The sequence below is a fragment of the Notechis scutatus genome, chromosome 3, assembly GCF_049901735.1.
Source record: "Notechis scutatus isolate UNSWTSFEM ecotype Mainland chromosome 3, rNotScu1.2, whole genome shotgun sequence".
NCBI classification, from domain to species: domain Eukaryota; kingdom Metazoa; phylum Chordata; class Lepidosauria; order Squamata; family Elapidae; genus Notechis; species Notechis scutatus.
In genome coordinates, this window is record NC_142011.1 from 145571552 (window position 1) to 145594990 (window position 23439).

At 38.1% G+C, this 23439-nt stretch overlaps 2 protein-coding genes across 5 annotated transcripts in view; one reads left to right on the plus strand and one right to left on the minus strand.

The window, feature by feature from the left end:
- Positions 1-1033: 1033 nt before the first annotated feature.
- On the minus strand, positions 1034-15224 carry TPMT (thiopurine S-methyltransferase). The gene is made up of 9 exons (XM_087961381.1): positions 15089-15224; positions 12360-12511; positions 10585-10677; positions 8397-8529; positions 7680-7732; positions 6153-6227; positions 4412-4497; positions 3389-3433; positions 1034-1368 (listed from the first exon to the last, which is right to left on the minus strand). Exons 2-9 carry the CDS (start codon positions 12497-12499, stop codon positions 1247-1249), a joined length of 747 nt encoding a protein of 248 aa, XP_087817507.1. The 5' UTR covers positions 12500-12511; positions 15089-15224; the 3' UTR covers positions 1034-1246.
- Positions 15225-15237: 13 nt separating this feature from the next.
- Positions 15238-23439, plus strand: part of KDM1B (lysine demethylase 1B) — a 35803-nt gene continuing 27601 nt past the window's right edge. For 2 of the 4 annotated variants that reach the window (XM_087961378.1, XM_026669991.2), the window contains exons 1-4: positions 15238-15350; positions 18128-18221; positions 20338-20462; positions 22470-22559. In XM_087961378.1, coding sequence (XP_087817504.1) covers positions 18132-18221; positions 20338-20462; positions 22470-22559 — 305 coding nt within the window. In that variant the 5' untranslated portion in view covers positions 15238-15350; positions 18128-18131. Of the gene's footprint in view, positions 15351-16067; positions 16113-18127; positions 18222-20337; positions 20463-22469; positions 22560-23439 lie in introns of all 4 variants that reach the window. The other 2 variants (XM_026669992.2, XM_087961379.1) reach the window with 2 other exon arrangements.

The following is a 23439-nucleotide window of genomic DNA, read 5'->3' on the forward strand; positions in this document are numbered from 1 at the left end:
ATAATATTCCAGTATATCTATTACTATTCTTGTATTGTTTCTGATTTGCCTTGTTGGGAGGAATCCATTTTGATCGTGGTGTATAGATTCATTCAATAATTTTTTCAATCTTTCTGCTATTATAGTTGTAAATATTTTACAATCGGCATTTAATAATGATATTGGCCTACAATTTTGAATGTTTGTTGTCTATACCCTCTTTTTGTATTAAAGAGATGTACGCCTCCCTCCACGAGTCCGATAATTTTGCTTCCATCAATACCTCGATAAAAGACTGCGCGCGGGGTCCATCTCTAAATGGATGAGAGAATCCTCTAGATCTTTATTTAACTCTATCATCTTCTGATCCACCAACTCCAATTTCTTCTCCGTCTGTTCCGTTCTTGTCTCCACAGCTTTTATTGTTTATTCATTTTTTCTATCACCTGTTGAATTGAGCCCATTTTTTTCATCTAATTTGTGTATATGATTTTTCATTTCACCCATCTCTGTTTTAATTTTACTGTGGTTTTTGGACATTGTTTCTCGAAGTTTAATCATTGTTTCTTGGATTGCTAAAAGGGTTGTTTGCACATTTGGTGCATTTGATGTTGTACTTTGTTTTTCTATGGTAAGCATCCCTTCAATTGATCTTTGTGTTGCTGGAGAAGCAATTGACATTGATGGGTTTGCTGTTTTTTTTTCCCCCAGCCTTCAGTGTTGTTGTAGTGATACTTGTCATTTCTTTTAAGATTTTGTTCTGTTCTTTCAAAATTTTATAAACGTTATCCCAAATTAACATCCAGTAATTTAAATATTATTTTTAGATTTTGATTTGTACTTAACCTTGCTCTCCATCCACAATTCTCCATAATTATGCTCCCTCTAGTTTCTTTCTTTTCAATATTCAACCTATCACCTTTTGCTCACCTCTTAATCGCCGTTCTAAATCCTTTCCCCAAAGATCCAAATTCATCAATAAGATATACACTTATGATACACTTTGTAGAGCAATAAATTAATTCTCTATATTATTTCTCACTATACGTTGATATATAATTATTAGTATTTAATATAGTATTTAATCTAAGAAAAATATAAGACACACTTATTATCCACTCTAATATCCAAATTTCAAGAAAATTATTCTCAGAGATATTGATAATCGAAGAAAGTATCTGAAGAATGATCGATCCTCAGTCCAGAAACATTATGGTGTCTGGCAACCAAGTGGTTCTTCTCATCCTCCGAGGGGTAGGTCTAGGAATCATCTTGGTTCTTTCAATGTAATCAAGTATAAAACCTCCCATAAATAATCTAAACCCCACTTCTTATGTCGCTCTTCCAAACTATAGACTTTTTCAAGACAATGAATGTCGCAGTCTTTTCCTGGGAAGAAAGAGAGAGAGAGAAAAAAAATGTCTTTTAATGGTTTTGACAACACTCATTATCCTTCGGATTTTGCGTAAACCATTGTTTCCCCTCCTGCTACACATTATAAATGCCTCATATGGGAATAAGTGCTTATTTTTAATAACTCTTATCAAAATAGGAATCCTAAGTTTATATGCTGCTATGATAAAATCGCTTTAATGTGCTCTCATCTAATGGTTTAATTAATAGGGAGGCTGTTAATAGGTTTTGTAATATTGTTATATGATGGTGAAGCTATTTCCTCTGCATGCTTTTGAGCTAAAAAAAATCTGAATGAAAGACTATGAATGCAGCCAGGCAGCCATAGCAAATAGTGGCAAGAATAAGAAAAAAAAAATTGTGTGCATTTATACTGAGATGTTATTTCTAAAAATTGGACTCAGAGGTAGCCTACCAACAGGGGACAGCCCCTCCATAAATGGAAGGCATTTTCCAACTAAAACAAGAGTCTTGCATGAGAAATGAGAATTTAAAAACAATGCTGTGCTCCTCTTATCACTGTGTGTGCAAAAAAAACAACCTTGGGCAATCTCCCAAAATTCATGCCACACAAAGGACTTGCCCAGTATTTTAAGATACACACTAGTAGAAGGAGCTGCGCCATCTCAATTAACCAGTGGAACAGCTTGCCGTCAGTTGTGGATGCTCCATCACTAGAGTTTTTAAAGAAGAGACTGGACAGCCACTTGTCTGAAATGTTATAGGGCTTCCTGCTTGAACAGGGGGTTGGACTAGAAGACCTCCAAGGTCCCTTCTGACTCTTGTTATTCTGTTCTGATCCCTTATGGACCACGTTTGCTGCCAACTTCCAACTTCCCAGGCACTTCCAACTTCCCAAGTTCTCACAGAGCTTTGCTCAATATGTCATGAGGCATATTGACACAAGGCTAGGACAAATAGGAGGCATTCTTTACTGTCCTTTGTACAGCTTTCTGCAAGCACAAGGCCATGACAACAAGAATGTTTTCCACTGGCATCACTCTGGACCCAACTAGCTTGAAGCAGTGTAAAGAAATGAGTCATTTCCATGTGGCACAGTCGAGATAATAGGACTGGATATGGATTGAGATAAAAACAAAATGTCCCTGTCCTAGGTCTGCAAAGTAGATTTTGTCCAAAGTAATTAGGAAAGGTGAACACAAAGGGGTGTTAGATTTATAGTACAACTCTGGGATCTAAAAAGAGTTAGAATAAACCCAAGAATCTAGATTGAATTACTAGAACTCCGCATGGAAAGTAACCTTGAACTGGAAGATACAGTATCCGTTCGCTAGATGTGCATATTCAAGTTTCTTTTTTTCCTAGCAGAAAAAAATTGGCAGAAATAGAGGTCGTTGATATTTATCCTGTGCTTTTTTTTTTTTTTTTTGGATTGCATGTCTCTAGATTCAGTTTAGGAAATAAACGTTCCTACATAATATCCCTGCCTATTTTCAATATAGGAAATGCTGCATCTGTTTTTAAACATTAGCTCCCATGCGTTACTAAAATAGGTCAGAGAAATAACCCTGAGTAGTTGACCTCCAAACGGGACAATCTTTTGCACACACAGAGAGAAAGATTCTTCATATAAGCAAGTGTGTATGCACATCAGCAGAATGCATTATTTGATGTACACCTTCTATTTCAAAGACCTCAATTTAGAGAATTTGCATGCAATGGAGAAATGTTTCATAGTATTGAGTGTTTTGTCTATTCAATCTAGATTTTTTTTGGTGCAAATGATGCCCTTTACATTGATTATGCAAGTAATATAAGTTGACACAAATGCCACTCTTTTAGATTTATCAGACATTAGGATGTAACAGCACCCCCTTCCACAAGTACCATATTAATGTACTGGCTTAGGGGCCAGTTGACATGGCTCTGATCCCTCCTAGTCTATGAAAATAAGTATTTTCATTCCTGAAGAGGGCAAGTACCACTGTAAAGCACATTTCGGCATAAGGTTAAAGCTTATTTTTCATTGACTCACCAAATAAACTTTTCACGTCTGAATCAGCGACATAGAATGGTGGCCCTACAACAGAAATGATGAAGTTAGAAATCCAGAAATTAAAGAAAACCCAGCCAAAGCCCTAAGTGTTCACTTTTAAGAAATGAGAATTCAGGGATTTACTTAGTTTAATGTCAATTCAAGTCAGTAACAGTTTATTTATATTTTGAAAAGTGGATGAATGGCAGTAGAAATGTAAGGGGGGAAAAAGGAGTCACTTGAGAAACGTTATGCAATGGCTTGCTCTTGATATCTAAAACTGTACTCCCAGTTTTAGTTCTGAATTGAATGTTGTAAAATTATGGCAGAGTCCTAGAATAGTAGATTTTAAAAAATCTGAATTGCCATTGCCATTCCCTAGAGCAGGGGTGTCCAACCTTGGCAACTTTAAGACTTGTGGACTTCAACTCCCAGAATTCCTCAGCCAGCTTTGCTGGCTGAGGAATTCTGGGAGTTGAAGTCCACAAGTCTTAAAGTTGCCAAGGTTGGACACCCCTGCCCTAGAGAGTCATGAATACTTTGATTGTTCATTATACAGTATTATATTGTTATACATTAGTAGTCTGGTTTCTTTTTATGATATTTAGCACTAAATCGTGCCTTTAAATGGGTTTTTAAAAAATAAATTATCACGGTTGCCTAGTTTAAAAACATGAAAAAGACGCAAATCACTGAATAAATACAGTAAAAAGTATTGGCAAGTATTAGAAAGGATTTCAGACCAACATTAACTGAGGGACCCTATCTGTTTAGCCTTCCCTCTAATCATGCTAGACCAGTCTCTCAACCTGGGCTACTTTAAGATGGGTGGACTTCAACTCCCAGAATTCCCCTTGCTGGCTGGAGAATTCTGGGAATTGAAGTCCACCCATATTAAAGTCACTGAACTTGAGGAACACTGTGTCAGACCAATCCCACACTAATCTTAAGACCTTACTTCCAATTACAAAGGATGTAAGATTCTCCCAATATCTAGCTGAGACTTTAGTCCCAGTGTCTTACCTTTGTGTTTCCTTGCATCATACAACAAAGTAACAAGAAGGCAACGACACATTCTGTTCATTAGTGATAGTATCAACTGGGCATAGCTAAAAGGAAAGGGCAAGAAACAGATATTTTATTACAAAGAAGGAATTGAAAAATGCAGAACATGAGAAAAGTTGGATTCACACAACATGATGAGCTATGATTCTTAAACTTTTTTAAAGTAACAATTGGAGTTGATGCAGAAAATTGTCTTGCTAACCATGCTAAAGCACAACTGACTTACTGAAAAGGTTTGTTCCCTATAATTACGCCAAGCAAAAGCTATGCTGCAGCTTAGCATGGAGTGTGAAACAACACAGCTGCTGCTGCTTCCTAAGGAGACATATACCAAGCGTCCATTTTATCTCCACAACAATCCTGTGAGGTAGGTTGTGGCACATGAATACACATTGTGGCACATTTGAGGCGCATTAACCACAACAGCACACTGGATCTCACTCATATATATGTGGGGGGAGGAGAAGAAGCAGGGTGTTACTTAAATTTTCAGGTTCAGGCTTTATACGGTCTGGGTTTGTGTGCTATAACGCAGCATATTTTGTTTAGTTTGACATACACAAAATATATATGTTTAAACTCCTGCTTATGCCATAGTAGATCCATGCTCTACTTACAGAAGAGCCTACTCAGTCAGCCTTAACTAACATCAGGTTTGGGAAGAGGAGGACTACAGATTAACTTAAAAATAGTTCATTCAGTGACCATTTGAAGTTACAACGGGCCTGAAAAAAGTGACTTATGACCGTTTTTCAAACTTACGCGACCACTGCAGTAATGCTATGGTCATGTCGTCAAACTTCAGATGTTTGGCAACTGGCTCATGTTTACGATGGTTACAGTGTCCTAGAGTCACCTTTTGACAAGCAAAGTCAGATTCACCTAACAACCATGTTACCGACTTAAGTGCAGTGATTCACTTGTGGCAAGAAAGGTTGTAAAATGGGGCAAAACTCACTGAACAAATGTCTCACTTAGCAGCAGAAATGCTGGGCAGAGTTGTGGTCGTAAGTCGAGGACTACCTATACTCAGCCTGACAAGTAGCACTGTCCAGAGAAGGCACAGATCAGAGTTTGTATATATCAACCCATATCTCCAGAAGGAAGTAACATCATCCAAGGTGGTTAAGAATTAAATTCAAAAAAGCAAAATGCTCCAAAAGTCCAGATGTGAGCAATACCCAATACAAGGGCTAAAAGGATCATGAAACAATTGTGGAGAAAAGAATCAATGAATTGTAGAGAAGCTATCTTGGATACCATGCTGTTCTGATGGGAAACCAACCCTGAAGCAAACAATTACATTAGCAAAGCGCGATGGCTCTCTCGGAATATTTGGTCCATTGCACTAACTTACAGCATTGCAACTCCTATGGGGGCAATGCTACACCAGGAGTTGTCAACAGAAGAGAAATAAAGTATTTGACTACTGCTGTCATTCAAGCCTAACCATACCTTACATATTACCTGTGACAGCCCGGTTGTGATTTAAATGTAATGACCTTGTCATGTCAGTATCCCAATAATTATTTCATCTAATATTGCAAAAGTTATTTAGTAAAGGTATCCCCAATACAGAATGACTGGAGCAAGTTAATCACTCGGGAAGAAAGAACAATTTCGTGGCAGCACTCAAGGCCTCGACAAGCAACACTGTAGTTCCTAACATGAACATAAAATGCAGTTCCCAGTTACTGACCGTTCTCTCTCAGAAGGGTTAACAGCTACTAGAGAACCTCTGTCCCAAATCCCATCAAAATGACCAGTGACAGAGCTACAGGGCGGGAGAGAAAAAAATAACATCAAACATAGTAAGTAGTATTTTGAGTAATACCAGAAAAGCAATGTTGCATTAGAAAAAACAAAACACGCACATACAGAAGACAAAGGTTTTAAAATACACATGAGCAAGAAACAGAAACAGCTTTGATATGGATGCTGAAAGGTTTACAGAACTAGGGAGAATGTATTTTACTGCAATATAGCAATAGCACTTACACTTATATACCACTTTATAGTGCTTTACAGAACTCTCTAAGCGGTTTACAGAGTCAGCATATTTCCCCCCAACAATTTGGGTCCTCATTTTACCCATCTCGGAAGGATGGAAGGCTGAGTCAACCTGGAGCCTGGTGAGATTTGAACTGCCAAATTTAGGCAGCTGGCTGCAGCAGAAGTACCTTGCAGTACTGCACTCTAACCACTGTGCCACCGAGGCTCCCTATATAATGTAATATATAATATATAATATGCTTGATATGGTCCAAGAATCAGAAAATGAATTGATATAATAGTTTCCTTTGCACATAATGCTAAGCTATAATATGATGTGTTCATTCTGATTTAGGATTATTTGTGAACATTATGACATATTCCATAGCACTTACAAAAGTCCCAATTGGTATCCAGGAAATCCTCACTAAGTTTTCTCAAAAATTCCCAAACTCTTCCAAGATCACTAGATCTTATAAAATGTCAATATTCTTGCATGAGACCTTATGATGCAAGCAACAAAGTATCAGGAGATACTGAGTTTTGGGCCATTTTAAAATATTTTAAAATATTTTAGAGGCCTGTACCATTACACAATACAGGTAGTTCTCGACTTACAACAGTTCCTTTGGTGACTGCTAAAAGTTACAACGGCACTGAAAAAAGTGACTTATGACAATTTTTCACACTTATAACTGTTGTAGCATTCCCCATGGTCACATGATCAAAATTCAGATGTTTGGCAACTGACTCATATTTATGACGACTGCAGCGTCCCGGAGTCATGTGATCCACTTTTCACGACTGTTTTACAAGCAAAGTCAAGGGGGGAAGCCAGATTCATTTCACAACCATGTTACTAACTTAATAGCTGCAGTGATTCACTTAACAACTTTGGCAAGAACAACCGTAAAATAGAGTAAAACTCATTTAAGAAAATGACTTGCTTAGCGACATACATTTTGGGCTCAATTGTGGTTGTAAGTCAAGGGTTGCCTGTATTATGTTACAGTACTCAGTGCCTAAGAAGAGGATTGATCCCTGGGTTTGTTTTATATGTGTGAGCTTAGCCAATGTCTATTTTCATGGCATGAAAAGCTCATTACCCATCATATACATACCTGAACCAGAGTAAAATTTCCCATAGATGCTACCTATGCTGCTTAACAGGTAGAGTTGAAAGCCATCAAATATGTTAAATGTGTGGAAAGACTCAGTATTAATTTCTTCTTACCTGGTTAAATCATATAGATTGCAACAATATAAACAAATATTCAGAGATGTGCACTGCAATGAAAAATAAATTAAAAAAAGATAAAGCAACAAAAACATAATTAACATTTTTAACATCTAAACATTCTATCTTATTTTATTATTAGTTGTATTTTCTTAGTGGCAATGCTATACTATTTTTATAGGAATAAAACAAAATTAAGCATTAAAATAATTCAGCATTGATGTAATAAAAGCAGTAACGTTTTAATTTTCATTTAAGATGAGCTTTAATATAAATGTGTATATGTATATATTGTATATAATGCTTAAAAATAGTGAAATATCTAGCCTTAAACATTTCAGTTTAAATAAAGGAACTTCAGAAGAATAATTAGGGATGAATTTTACAGTTTTTATCAAGGAGTTCACTTATATCATCAAGACATTCTATTCTTTCAATAAATTACAGATTTTAATTCCACTTTCATTATTAATGCCCTAATGCTATGAATTACCTACTATGCTACTTTTGGAATAATCAATATCATTACTTCATTACATGTATTTTAATGATGCCCAATCTTCATTGTTGCCATTTTAATTCACGGTTTGCACAAATCCATATTTTAAATCAATAAACAGAGACGTATCTATTTTGAGCCACTGATAAAACTTTTAGCCTAAGCTGTACAAATAATTACATAATTACAAAGAAAACAGAGGGTTCGATACATACCTTCAATAATTTAGCTCCAGGGATTTCTGGAACTATTTCTTCTGAAAATGAAAGATTTTGTTCTGTGAAAAAGTCCTTCAGTGCACTTTCACTAATTTCCGCACCAACCACATGGTGTCCCATGTCAGCTAACCTATACAGAACAATAAAACATACCATGTTTACTCATATGTTACTCAGGTGTTTTTTTAAACAATAAAAGAAGATAAATCAAAGTCCTCTTTGTGTTAGTGGGAAACTACATATTATAACAATCAGGATATCGTCTGTGGAAAATTCCATTTCTTTAAAGCAAATAAAACTTTGAACTGAAGAAACCAAACCAAGAATGTAAGAAACAGCACTGAATGCTTTGTTCTACTTTTTGGTAAGACTTTTTAACCTGCTAAACATCAAAGGGATTTTCCCCCATTAAGTTAAAAGCATGGGGTGCCTTCCTCCCCCCTTTTTTCCCAATAGTGATGTAATAAAATTGGAATATTAAGATGTAGATGCGTGGAGTACAGCATCTGCTTTGAATGTAAAACTGGTCTACATTATTAACTTACATTTTAATAGTTTATTGCTACATTGATTAAATTCACTCAGATGGTGGAACCTTGATAAAATGGGAACATTTGATGAAACATGGCATCATAAACCATCAGTGCACTGATGTAATGAATGAGATTCCCCCGCCTCCCCCATTTTGTTCAAAATGGGGCACAGCCCAAATTACATTGGTTCCTTTGGTGACTATCCATCAATCAATCAGACTTAGAAAAATCCATTTTGATAGTAGCATTTTTGTGAACAACATAAAGATGTTACTACTATAATATGTTAAAAAGTATGTGCATCCAAATGGGTTGCGTTACAAATGGGAAAACCTTCATATTTTATTGATTATTCTCAGAGCAGGGAGCAATTACTGCTCCAGATGTTGTTGGGATATTAGGCTTAGGAACGTAGGAACTACAGGTTGCCCTCGACATACAACCCCAATTGTGCCCAAAATTTCCATTGTTAAGTAGGGCAGTTGTTAAGTGAATTTTGACCCATTTTATAACATAGTTAACTGAATCATTGCAGCTGTTAAGTGAATAACACGGTTAAGTGAATCTGGCTTCCCCACTGCCTTTGTTTTTTCAGAAGGTTGCAAAAGGTGACCCTGGGACACCGCGACTTAAAAAAAATACATGCCAGTTGCCAAGCAGATGAATTTTGATCATGTGACCATGGGGATGCAACAACGGTCGTAAGTGTGAAAGAGTCATAAATCACTTTTTTCAGTGCCTTCGTAATTTAGAATATCACTAAACAAATGGTTGTAAGTCAAGACTTCATGTATAATTGAGCAATATCTAGACAGTTGCATGTTTTTCAGCCTCAGACTATTCTAATCATAACTCTCTATTGAGTGTCACTCTCAGTTAACATCTCTGGCTGACTGTAAAGGGTCTAACTGATTATTAGAGTCTTGGCACAGCTTCTGCTTGTTTTAACAGACAATGGCTTGTCTCAATAAATTGATTCAGCTATAAAGGAAGACTTTTTAAATTGGATTTAAGATTGAATCGTTTAAATCCTAATCCATATTTCACAACTAGACAGTCTTCAGGTGGTTTGGATTCCAGCTCCATGTGTCCCAGCTGGTCCATTAATGTTTGTGGATGATGGATGCTAAAGTCCAAAGCTCTGGAGGATGGCATGTTCAAGAAAGCTGGTTCATTTCTCAGCTTGAGGAGAATGACTTTGCAAGGTGAAGATTTTGAAATACACAATGCACAAGCTAGAACTTGTTGGTATCTCAGTACTAATCATCAACCGATTTCGGAAGGCATAATGAGACCCAAAAACGATGAGCACCAAACAACTTTTTCCCATAAGGAATAATGTAGTGAGTCACAAGGAACTTGCACCAACAAGTTCTAGCTTGTGCATTGAGTACCAGACAAGCAATGAGTACAGGAAAAATTATTGTGTCAAAATGCATCGAGGACCAAATTTAATAAGTTTCAAGGTACCATTATACATGGCTTAAGTTTACCTAGTGAAGGAGAATTATCACAGAGCTGAAAATACATGAGGGACTCAGCAAAAATATCCAATCTTTTTCCCCATGTTTTATTAGTTGTTATTTGTTTATATCCATGAAGTAGTATAACATAATCTAGATAAAACTGAAATGATCTGATGAATCATTTACCATTTCATTTCAACAGCTTTCCCGCAAAGTGGAAAAAATATTTTTAATTCCTTCCTGCCATTGACAAAAATATCCAAGTATTTCTTCAGGAATCTGGGGAGAAAAAGAGAAAAGTAAATGTTATTTTTTTTTAAAGAACATACAGCAACACTCAGGTTCTTATAGAACCAATTAATAATTTGTAAAATACCAATTCAAATAGTGAGCTTTCTTCAGCATGACCTGAAGGACTACATTAAGAAAAGCTGAAGGCAGTCAACCAAGGAAAGCACTTGAAAACAACAAAGATGAAGACTGAATATAGAAAAGAAACAATTGCAAAGCAGTTTGTTATTTGGAAGAACAAGCAAATGTATGGTCAATACTTGAAGGATATAGAAGGAAAACTTATTTTAAAACCCACATGGAGTTGGTTAAGATCAAGAGTCTTAAAGAAAGAAACTGAAGGCTTTATTTTTCCAGCTCAAGAACAAGAATTGCCAATTAATTGGCATGAAGGGGAAAATTGTAATAAAAAGGATGAACGAATTGACCATTTGATCAGTGGGGCTGAAGCCAAATTCACAGACTGACTATAAACAGCATCGTGATTGAGTTGCCAGAATTATTCATTGGAAACTTTTGGCAGAGGTATGGACTGGAATATGTTAAAATTATTGGGACCATCAAGTTCAGAAGATTTGGAAAATGAGCAGGTTAAGATCTTATAGGATTTTAAGATACAAACAAACAGGCATCTTGTTCATAACAGGCTTGATATAACAGTTGTTGAAAAGAAAAAAAAATCTGATTCATTGATGTTGCTATTCCAGATGATGCTAGGATTGAGGGAAAAACAACAGGAAACAATTACAAAATATATCAGAACTTGCAGATCAAAGTTGAATGCTTAGGGAAAAAGAAATCCATTGTTATACCAATAGTGATTGGAACCCTTGGAACAATACCTAAAGGACTTCCTTGACAATCTGGAAATATTGAATTTATCAGACCTGAACACATTTACCCTATGATTCTGCAAAGCAAAATAATTAACTCTCCTGAATTAATAGTTCTCAAAATATATTTCCATGGCTATGAGTGTTAATAAAACTTTTGTGATCATAAGCATGGCATGGAGGGAGAGATGGAAAGAGGGAAAAAAAATCTGCCCTAGTGTACCAAGGTGTTGCTCAGGGACATCTCTAGACTCTTCCATACTGCATATTGTGGTGCCTTGGTACTCAACTGCTTTGAAACTCATCAAATTTGATACTCAATGCATTTTGACGTGCAAATCTTGTCCTGGTACTCATCATTTGTTGGGTACTCAATGCACAAGCTAGAATTTGTTGGTGTTGGCTAACTTGGGAGTCAGTATATTATTCCTTATGGGAAAAATTTTTTGGGTGTTCATAATTTTTAGTACTCATTGCACCTCCTGGAACCAATTAACGGTGAATACTGAGGTGCCACTGTATAAAAATGCAATAAACAGAAGCGAATGTGCTAAAGTAAAAAAAATATATATATAGTGACAGTATCACTTTTATTTCAAAAATATCTCTGAGCCCAAAAGGGCTCCATAAACCTAATTGGTGACTGCAGCTCAATCAAAAGAAAAGATGGCAAAATATGAAGTGGCATTTCAAAAGAGGCCATATGCCCCTTGGCAGCTATGCTGTGAATGAGCCAGGCCTCTTTCAGACATTTTGCAAAGTGGCAATGTTTTTTTTAAAAATAAATAAATAAAAGTGATTATCAGCTGAAAGTCAAGAGGCTAGCAGAATACTTACTGATGTTCTTCCTTGTTATGAAATCCAATATTGTTTGTTTCCCAGAAATTTAGCCAGTCTTTTTCGGTCATCACTCGATCCCACTGTAACTCTGGATCATCACGATCTTCATTTCTAGAGGAGCTGGAGGAATTTTCCATGGTCCAGACAACCTTTGTACAGTTTGACATATTCAAAAACTATCCGTGAATTATTCCTTTAAAAAAACCTTTTTCTACATTCATAAGATAAAGGGTTTTACACCCTCAGGCTAAAAATCATTTTTAAAACAACAGTGCAACATATGCAGAGAGCTACTATTTGCGGAAATAGCTATTTAAAGAATTGTATTTGGCTTTCCTCGTAGTTCATTCCACAGCATAGATCCAATAACGTACAGGTTTGCTGATTCCCTAAACAAGTGAAAGTAGTGTGTGTGTATGAGAGAGGGAGGAAAGGAAGAGCATGAATTATGGTTATGTTAATGAATGTCTGCAAGACGGGGAAAGGACAAAGGGCAGAGTGGTGTTCTCTGAGCTGCAATCATCATGATGATTCACTTCAGCATGATTTCTAACCCCATATGTTACAAAAAATGCTACCACACTGCTACCAGACCCACAACAAATTTCATAGCATCCTAAATCCTAAATTGATTCAAAATGTGATCAATTCTCCTTGCTCATTTGAATAGTGAAGACAGTTTCAAGTAACTGCTTCCCAATTTCCTGATTTGTTTAAAGCACACATCCACCATATCTATTGCCTAATTTTCAGCTGTTTCCTTGGGTGGCTTCCTACTTCCCATAGATGTGTTTTCCTAACCGACATTAAAGAGATAGATGTCAGCCACTACTTTCCTGGGTGCTTTTCTAATTTAAGGTCCCGGTGATGGCAGATTACTCTTTTAGAATATCCAGAAAGTTCAGATAGAACAATGTGGCGAAAGTTCACTGGGCTTGTTTCAAAACCGTGGCAGTCTTTCAATGTTTTTTGTAGAACAAAATATCTGAAAACCCATCTCCGCCTGTGTGATTCCCTTCATTATTTAAAACATTCCCATGGGTCTTTTTTTCTTTAGTTTTGGAGAAGATGTTAAACTTCTTTTCAAATGCTGCTTTGTCCAGCACATTAAAATATACTGCTTGTACCCTTCAATGTTCAGGTTGTTTTTTTCCTGCTGTTAGGTGTTTTATTGATCCATCCGTTACAAAGCTGAAGAGCCAGCACTGTCCGAAGACATCTCCATGGTCATGTGGCTGGCATGACTAAACACCGAAGGCACACAGAATGCTGTTACCTTCCCACCATAGTGGTCCCTATTTTTCTACTTGCATTTTAACGTGCTTTTGAACTGCTAGGTTGGCAGAAGCTGGACAGGTAAAGGGAGCTCACTCTATTATGTGGTGCTAGGGATTCAAACTGCCAAACTGCTGACCTGTCCGATCGACCAGCTCAGTGTCTTAGCCACTGAACAACCGTGTCCCTTTACCATTTCTAAAGTTTTAAAACTGAAAGCTGCATTTGGGCTCTAACGTTCCTGCAATTGTATATCTCTTTCCGCTCAAAATTAAAACTGAGTGTTCATTGCATTTTCTAGCAAACGTGAGCAAACTAGCAGTCACTGAATTGAAATCAAGCCAATGTAAGCCAGCATAGACTTTCCTTGAGTGGATCTGAATTCCTGAAGACTCCACTGAAACTTCAGTAAAAATTGACAAATTAGGGATGTTGTTTGCTATTGCTTTCTTCCAAGCCATTTTCCTTCTTCCCTAAAATCTTTTGGTGGTCGCCCATTCAAATACTGAACTTCAGCCAAGATCAACCAGATGCAGCCACACATTAAAATGAAAATACATCAGTTTGTCATTTTATTTTGATTGTTCACCGCATTGATTTCACTATTATTGTACATTTCATATCAACTATCCTGGGTTTGTAGGAACACCAAGATAGTGTTCACTCAGGAGAGTCTGTGGAAATTCTCAGTCCAGATCAGGGTTGTCCAAAGGTGCTTTTCCAAGAGGCAACTTGATTTTCTTGGCTTTTACCTTGAAAATGTTTCACTTCTCATCCAAGTTCTGAACTGAAGAAGCTTCTTGGATGAGAAGCGAAATGTTTTCAAGGAAAAAAGACAAAAGTCCAGTTGCCTTTTGGAAAAGCAACTTTGGACAACTCTAAGCTAGATGATTGAGAACCTCCACAGATTATCCTGAATACCATCCTTGTGTTCCCACAAATGGAAAAGAAACCAGCGATAGAAACCAGCGATAGAAATAAACGAATGGCTAAGTTTGATTTGACGGCCTGCCTTTTCACCTCCTTCCCTCACCTAACACTGATAATGTCTATGAAGATTCTCGGTCACCCAGCTCATGGTTGTCGCAAAAGTGCTCCCCCCCCCCCCAAGGGGCAACTGGACATTCATGTTTTTTTTTCTTTGAAGACGTTTCGCTTCTCATCCAAGAAGCTTCTTGAGCTCTTCAGAAGCTTCTTGGGTGAGAAGCGAAACGGAAAAACACACAGAAGGAAAAAAACACACAGAATGTCCAGTTGCCTCTGGAAAAAAAAAAGCACCTCTGGGATAACGCTGATAATGTTACCTAGTTTGGTCAAGAAACGTCTGCAAGAAAACCAGCAAGGCACCAATGACCCCTCCCCCACCAACCCCACCCCTTCCCTCGGACCTGCAACCCGAGAAAAACAACAGCAGCCGGAACAAAGTGGCGGGAAACGAGAACAACAGCAACCTGAGCGAAGAGGAAGCGGTGGTAGGGACGGGGCGGCAACGGGCGAAGCGCGGCTCAGCTCCTCCGGAGGCGCAGCTGCTGCAATGCGCGACGTCCCTTCTCCAGGCTGCGCGGCCGGCCGGGCGGAGAAAAGAGGAAGCGAGGGGCTGGCAACATTGTCTCCTCCCCTCGCCCGACACGCCCCGCGCTGAGAACCAGCGGAAGCAGCTGCGGTGGAGCTGGGTGCTGGGTCGGCCGGCGGGAAGGGCTCTGGCTCGGAGGGGTAAGAGATCCTACGGGGATCCTACGGCTGGAGGAACCGAGGCGCCCGTTCCTTCTTGCGGTGGGGGGAGGGGAACGTTAAAGTGGCCCTGCTGAGGGTCTTTGGTGCTTTTCTTTGACCCGCGGTCTCTCTCCCCCTCCTTCCTCCCCAAACTGCATGTCCTCCGCATGTGTGGATCGGGGGCGTTTGTGCAAGAAAGAGGTTTTTTTTTTGCTTCTTGCCTTGCAGATGCTGAATTTTGAAAGGGACTTCGCTCTGGTGACCGGAGCGCAGTTTCATTGCCGGGGCGCCACCTTCCCTCCGTCCCCTCCACACAGAGAGACAGACACATACCATGGTCTTTTCATTATTACAAGGGGCAGGGTGGAAATAAAAATAAAATAAAATGCATTATAAAATAAATAAAACTCTACGAAGCTTCATCAGGATTAGGAGAAGACCAGAGGAGGGTAAGATTTCCAGGCCGGGTTTTTGTCTCCTTGGAGACAGTGAAGTGTTGAATTGGGGGGATTCAAAGAAGTGCTTCCCTTCTAGGCAGGTGGGCATGAATGAATATAAATAAAGCTTTTTTAAAATTATGATCGGAAATGGACTTGATATTTCTACTTCTTGCCGAAAAGAGGAAATTGGGAGGAGTGAGAAAGGAGCTCAGTGCGGTTTATGCCACTTTCCTTTGTCTTTACAATGATTTCTTTCTTTTTTGTTGTATTATTGCAGATTGACTTGACTGAACCTCTGAAAATTGGGTTCTTGGATTCCTAGGTGAAAAGAAAACTGCCCTTTCTATTATGAAACTTACGGGAACCATAATTTTTCTTCTTTCTCATGCAATTGCAACCCGTCTTCTTATTTACAACAGTTCATTTAGTGACCATTTGAAGTTACAATGGCATAGAAAAAAGTGACATGTTTTTCATGCTTATGACCATTGCAGACTCAATTATGGCCATAAGTTTGAGGACTACTTGTATAGTCCATAAGGAATTGTGGAGTTGATGAACAGTAAATGTTCCTGACAATCTTCTATGGTATATTGATTTTTCAGTTCTCTTAAAAAAAAAAAAAAAAAAAAACTTCAGCTGAATGTCAATTTCATCCTGGACAAAAACCAAAATCTTTCCTTAAAAACCTCCAAGCACCCAGAACTCCAGGAAGCAAAATGTCCCCTTGATTAATTGTTCTCACTCTCTGGAAATTTCTTCTTATAATAGTTCCAGGTTGGATCACTATTTAATGAGCTTTTGCACATTGCTTCTTGTCCTGCTCTCAAGTGCTTTGAAGAATAAGTTAACCCCCTCCTCTCTGTGACAGCCCCTCAAGTACTGGAAGACAGCTGCCACTCCTAATTCTTTCCCTCGTTACCTACTTTCCTTAACCGTTCATGATCCAGATCCCTTATTTTTTATTGTTCTTCTCTGTACTCTTTCTACGGTCTCAACATATTTTTTGTGTAGTGGTGACCAGAATTGGATGCAGTTTTCCAAGTGTGGCTTCACTAGTGCAATATAGACTGGTATCATTTCTAGTGATCTTGATGCTACCCTTCTGTTGATGCAATCTAGAACAGCATTGGCTTTTTTGGCAGCTGCAGCAGGCTGCTGCCTTGTGCTTAAGTGATAGTCCATCTCACATTGTTCTATTTTACCAAGGTGTAGGCTGTGATCTACTAAATCTAAATCTACTGTTGTCAAATGCCTTACTGAAGCCCCAGTAAACTCTATCCAAAGCATTTCCTTGATCTGGTAATTTAGTCACTTTTATCAAAGAAGGCAACAAGGTTTGTCTGGCAGGATCTGTTTTTAATAAACCCAGCCTGTGCTCGGAGTATCTGTTAAGTTACACTCACTTTCTGAGGATTATTTTATCTGTCTAGGGTGTATCTCAGAATATCCTGATGGATGAAAAGTTGTCATGCCAGGTTGTCTTCTTGCTATTGCTTGGGCTGAAGTATTTTCTTGATTGATTTCTGTTTAACTGCAATTGACAAACATCTGGCAAGTTACAATAATCACGTTTCAGTAAATCTAGGTCTAAAATAAACATTCACAAAGTAACATAAAAGCCACAACACAATACAGTAAAAGCTAGAACAGCAGTCAGAAAATATAAACAGATGGCAATCTTCATAATTCTGAGGCCTTCTTAAATTATTCTGCCTTTAATACATTCCAAACTAATAAAGCAAGGGCTGGTTGAATTTTAGTAAGAACAAGATCCGAAACACCATCCCAGCAGAGGAGCGAGGTCTGTGGGCTTCTGTTCCCTTTTGGTTTACAAAAATAGGGAGCTACTAGTAGGATCTCCTGGGAATTGCAGGTTTTGGGCAGATGAAAACAAATTCAGCAGAGGAACCTTTTAAATATATGTATTTTCCCAACAACTTTTAGATGGCGTTTTACTGGATGCAACCTTATGTTGACCATAAAGGAACTTCTTTCATTTTCTTCAAGAACCATTCTTCTCTTTTCTTGCCAAGACCAACAGAGATTTTCTTCAGGGTCTAGGGCAATCCATGGATGTTACGTATGTTGAGGGATGGGAATGAAGAGCTTTGTTATGATTACTTTTTGTTCTTTATACTGTGCTCCTAAAAAGAAATTCTTGCAAGTTTCCTTCTTCCCAGTTCAGCTGACAGATGGATCAGTTGATGGAATGGTACCTATAAGTAAGACCAAATAATGGCCTTTTCTCTTATCTAGGGAGCATAGCAGGGGACTTCAAACTCTCCTTTAAGAAGACTGCTTAATGTTCCTCTTTCTCTTTTTTAAACCCTCCAGTACCATGTCAGCTGGCAGAGTCCGAACGAAGAAAAAGGTCACTGCTTTAGATCAAGCACCTGATAATCTTCCATTGAGAAGTTCAGGGAGACAGGTACTGTATGTCCTTCTAAATATATAAATGAAATGGAAATGGCAATCACTTAAATCTTCTTTATAGTGAGCACACATTTGCATTTCCGATGCATCTTTCCTCCCCTGTATTTGTCTGTGTTCTTCTTGTCTACTGCTCTATTGCTATTCAGCTGTTGGAAGAGTGAAGCTTGTATTCGATTCAAAACACTGAGTTTGTATGGTTGTATGTTGCATGGACAGCAATGTGTGTGCAAAACAACCCTTTGCTGCTGACCATTATCTGCCAAATAAATAGAGGCAGGAGGCCAGGCAACAATTATGAATGGAGAGGGCAAGAGAAATTATTTCATCTCCACTCTTGCATTAGATACAATAAGATAAAGCAACCTTTATTGTCGTTTTTTTTTTACTGCGAGCACACTGAGAAACATTAAAAATGAAATTCTGTTGCCTGCTCTCCAAAAGAAGGATATTTCTACCCATACACATACATAACATACACATATACATGCTATATGCATATGTATATATACTTATATATATATATATATATATATATATATATATATATATATATATATATATATATATATATATATATATATATATATATATACACACACACGTACACTCTCTCTCTGTGTGTGTATTGTCAGCATATAAGAAATGAGCTGGGATAGCCATAACAAGTCAGCCAATGGGAACTGTTTGGTGACTAAGAAACAGCACCTGTTGTAAGCCATGTCAGACAGCTTGGAGGCTGAGTATGGCTTAGGGTAACTGGTATGTATAAATATAGACCTGTGAATTCTGAGTTCTGATAGTTATGATTGCTTCTGCTTCTTGTCCTTGAACTTGCTACCATGTTGCAAGAGCTGCATCAGTATTGTATGCATATATCATGCTTTATATTATTGCATATAACAAGTTTCTTCAATAAATAAATCTTGCTGAATTATTAACTTGTGTGCTGGTTGTATTGCTGCAAACTCTGACATATACTTTACGTATATATATCCATTTTGAATACGTAGTGGAAAGAGAAAATATTGGATTCTGCGGTGGCTCAAATGTTTGAGCAGAGACTCCTATTAAGGTTATTTCTTCAAAGAGTATCTGTGCATTGGAATCTAAGCATTTGAATCTTAGTTGCCCCTATTGTGATGCATTTAAAAATTCAGCTTCTTTTCAACTGGAATATTGAAGGAGTTTACAGCATTAAAAGATATCTAGCCTCACCCCCCCTCCCATTAAAATAAATAATAATTTGGTTGCAGACTGGGCTGTTTCCTATCTGGAATAGTGTCTATGGAGATTCTCAATCATCCATGTCACGGTTATCCCAAAGATGCTTTTCAAAAGGCAACTGGACTTTCCTTTTTTTTGCCTTTGAAAACATTTAGCTTCTCATCCAAGAACCTTCTTCAGTTCTGACTGAATGGTGGAGAATAGAAGGATTCATATTGTTTGCAGTCATCTGGTCATTAGACTTGTTAGGTCTCTGAGAATCATTGGGGCCACTTGGGGATTTACCTACAGCCTCAGGGTCACCTGAATCAGAGTGCCAATGGGTGTATACCCTTCTGCTGAAAGGACTGTGTTGTAGACCAGGGATCCCCAACCTACTGAGTTGCAGCCCACTCCTGGGCCGCTGCCTATTGGCCACCGGGTCGAATGAGTAGGCGGGCCAGTTTGCACATATGTGTGCACAAAGCCTCATTCGTGGGCACTCGTGGCCCCACTTGCATGCATGTGCCTGCCCCCCCACAAAACCGTCCCCTATTTCCCACCTCCCCCCACTTTGGACCGCCAACTTGGAAAGATTGGGGAACTCTATTGTAGACAAGGGATAGATGAGATGAGAGGTGAAACATTTTTTCAAGGAAAAAAAACACGGAAGTCCGGTTGCCTTTTGACCTTTGTGACGCCTGGAATACTGCTTTTTCCCCTCTGAGAACAATTACGATATTTGGATTATTAGGCTGCTGTTTATTACTGCTTTACTCAAAGGAAGATCTACTGTATACACAATATTACCAAGTCTTGACAGTTTGTTTGTTTTTTCCAAAAAAATCTCTTCTGTGGTGGTAAACAGACAAACCTGTTTAGTCACAAAGTTCTCTGTGATGCATTAGGTGAGGAGAAAGGCAGCAGAGGTAGCCGAGGAGGATGAAGAAATATTGGAGAAGAAATACCGGAAATGTGAAAAAGCAGGGTGTACTGCAACTTGCCCGGTCTGCTTTGCTAGCGCTGCCGAAAGGTTTGGGTTTATTTATTTATTATTCATTTTTATTTGTCAAATTCATTGGCCGTCCATCTTCCCGTGGGGTAACCTTGGGAGGCTTACTTTATTTTTAAATATAAGCAAAACCTAAATGATATAAGTGAAATACTATAAAGATCCCAATTATTGAGCCCTAACTACAAAGATGGAGAGTAGGGTGAGAAGAGGATAATGTGAAGACTCTCCATTGGAGCTCTGAGCCAACTCCCAGAGCCAGGTTTTTTTTTTTGGCCAATCAGGAGGATTGGAGCTAACTTCACTCCAGGGAGCAAGATGTTCCAGAGGGCAGGTGCAATAGCAGAGGAGGCCCTGGTGCTGGATCCTGCCCGCCAGAATACCCTGGCCGATGGGGCCTACAGGAGTGGTGGGATTCAAATAATTTAACAACCGGTTCTCTGCCCTAATGATTTCATCCAACAACCAGTTCCCCAAACTGCTCAGAAAAGTTAATAACCGGTTCTCCTGAAGTGGTGCGAACTGGCTGAATCCCACCACTGGCCTACAGCATGCCTCCTCTACCAGCATAAGTGGGGCGGGTCAATCCCAATGGGATGACATGGTCTTTCAAGTAGCCTGAAGACCCATGGGTGATTCTCTTTCTTCTTCTACACCCTCTGCCCCCTCCCAGTCCTCATATCTTTCAGGAAGATATATATCTTCAGCATGATAAAATTGAGTTTTGACTTTGCTGAGTAAAGCCAATGTAAGATTGACCTCTCTTGTTTTCCCTGGGTTTTTGGAGGTTGGACTAGTTTTGGATATTCTCAATACGGGGATTTGCAATTTGATTGTTGCCTGTAATGAGATGTGGGGAAGGCCTTGGTAGACCAGGGCAAAGAGATGCTACTTGGGGAAAACAGGCAGATAAGAGACAGCATGGATAGTGGGTAGGGCAAGAGGCTCAGAAGGGAATTTCCCTCGTTTCTAAAGCTGTAAATGAGATGGCAGGAGAATTGTACTTTCAGATTTGGAAGATTCTGTTAATGTAGCTTTATACTGAAATAGAATAGGCTTTCTGGTTGTGTCTCCTGTCTCATCTATCTGGTAAGGCTAACGCTGCCATCTTATAAACTCCAGTGTTGAAATCTTGTGGTGTTTTGCCAAGATATCAAAAAGTTTTGTTCGTAAGATTTTAATGATCTTAGTTAGGAGTTGGTCTTTGCTTCTAAATGGTTTAACAATTGTAAAGTCTCTGGGAGCTGAGCAGGCTATAAATTTAAATAATAATGACAACAATAATTTTTCCTTATTTTTAATTCAGGAATTTTCATTTTATTTTTCTATTCATTTTATTATTATACGCCAAGGAAAGCAAAAAGGAGAAAAATAAAGTTTACCTGCCCTGTATACTAAAACTAGACTGTAACATGTAGGTTATTATACTGCTGTTGCCCAGAACTCATTTCACTAAAATTAATCTTGTTTATGTATTCATGTCAAGTTATATAATTAAATTATTAATAGTTAATTCATTTTTGTTTAACCATGGGAAAAAGGGGGAGCCAAGCAAATAACATGCAGTCCAAATTTCAAAGCAATCTTTCATTTGTCATCCATTACACAGTGATTTGAAAAAACACAGCTCTGCTTCTATATTTGACAAAATGTAGATGAGTTCTTCAAATCATTGTGTAATGGATGATAAATGGGTATCCTTCCAGGCCATAAGTCAAGGACTTCCTGTAAATGAAATGGTTTCAAATCTGTCATACGTGGGTGTTATACAGCTCCTGTTCATGACTTTTATTTCAAGTATGAATAAGAAGAAGTGCTTCATTGATGGTTAATGTCAGAAGCAAACTGAAATTGTAGAGCAGAGGTCTCCAAACTTGGCAAGTTTAAGACTTGTGCACTTCAACTCCCAGAATTCTGTAGCCAGCTATGCTATCCACTAGTCTTAAAGTTGCCAAGTTTGGGGGCCCCTGCTGTAGAGCAAAGCATATCATTTTGGTAAACAGAGTTTTAAAATATTTTCTGTTTTAGGTGTGCTAAAAATGGCTATACATCAAGGTGGTATCATCTATCCTGCGGGGAACATTTCTGTAATGAATGCTTTGATCATTACTACAGAAGGTAATCTTATTTAAGAGTTTATACTCTGAAACGACTTCATTCAGTAGCAAAATCTTATAGTCATTAGCAATTTCAAACAAGAAAAATTGATAAGACTTACACCATAATCTCCCTGGAAGTGAACCACACTGAGTTTTAGTGGAAGCAACTTTTGGAATTGTTGATTATCCATAGTTCTGTGCTTTTCCCATTTGGATTGGATTTTTAATAAAGAGATTAAATGTAACTGTTATATTTGTAGTACTGTACAACTCTTAGTTATCAATCAATCAAAACATTTTAATGATTTTGAACCAGGTATTTTGCTTCTTTCTAGAACCAGGTTGGTAATATATTTAGGTCCAGATTCTGCCCACCCCCATTAAAAAAGAAAATGCCTAAAATCTCAAGAGAGCTATAAATACTTTGGGAACGTATCAATCCCCATCCTAACAGTTTATGAATTTAATGCAAGAATGTTAGTATCTTTTATCATGTGGGAATGTTAAATTCTTAGGAGAGTAGGCAATCTGCTATTTACCAGAAATTTTGGCTGTTTTGCAGCCACTGTTTCAGGGTGCCCTGGACAACCTGAGCATCTTGTATTAGAAGGTGCAATAATACTAAGATATTAATAGATATTCTCTTTCAAAACTATGTCTAAAGGCAAAACATATTTTAGAATTTGGTCTTTTTTGTCTCTCTGTTGCTAAGAATGTGTTGAATGCACATGGGAAGGAAAAGGAGCACTTGCTCCCAACTCACTCACAGGTGACTTGAATAGAGCTTAATTTCATTTGCAACCTTTCCCTACATAATGAATACTTGCAACTAGAACTTGTGAGGGACCATAAAGTATTCAGGTATCTCCTTGAATTGGAAGCATTTGGAGATAAGCATC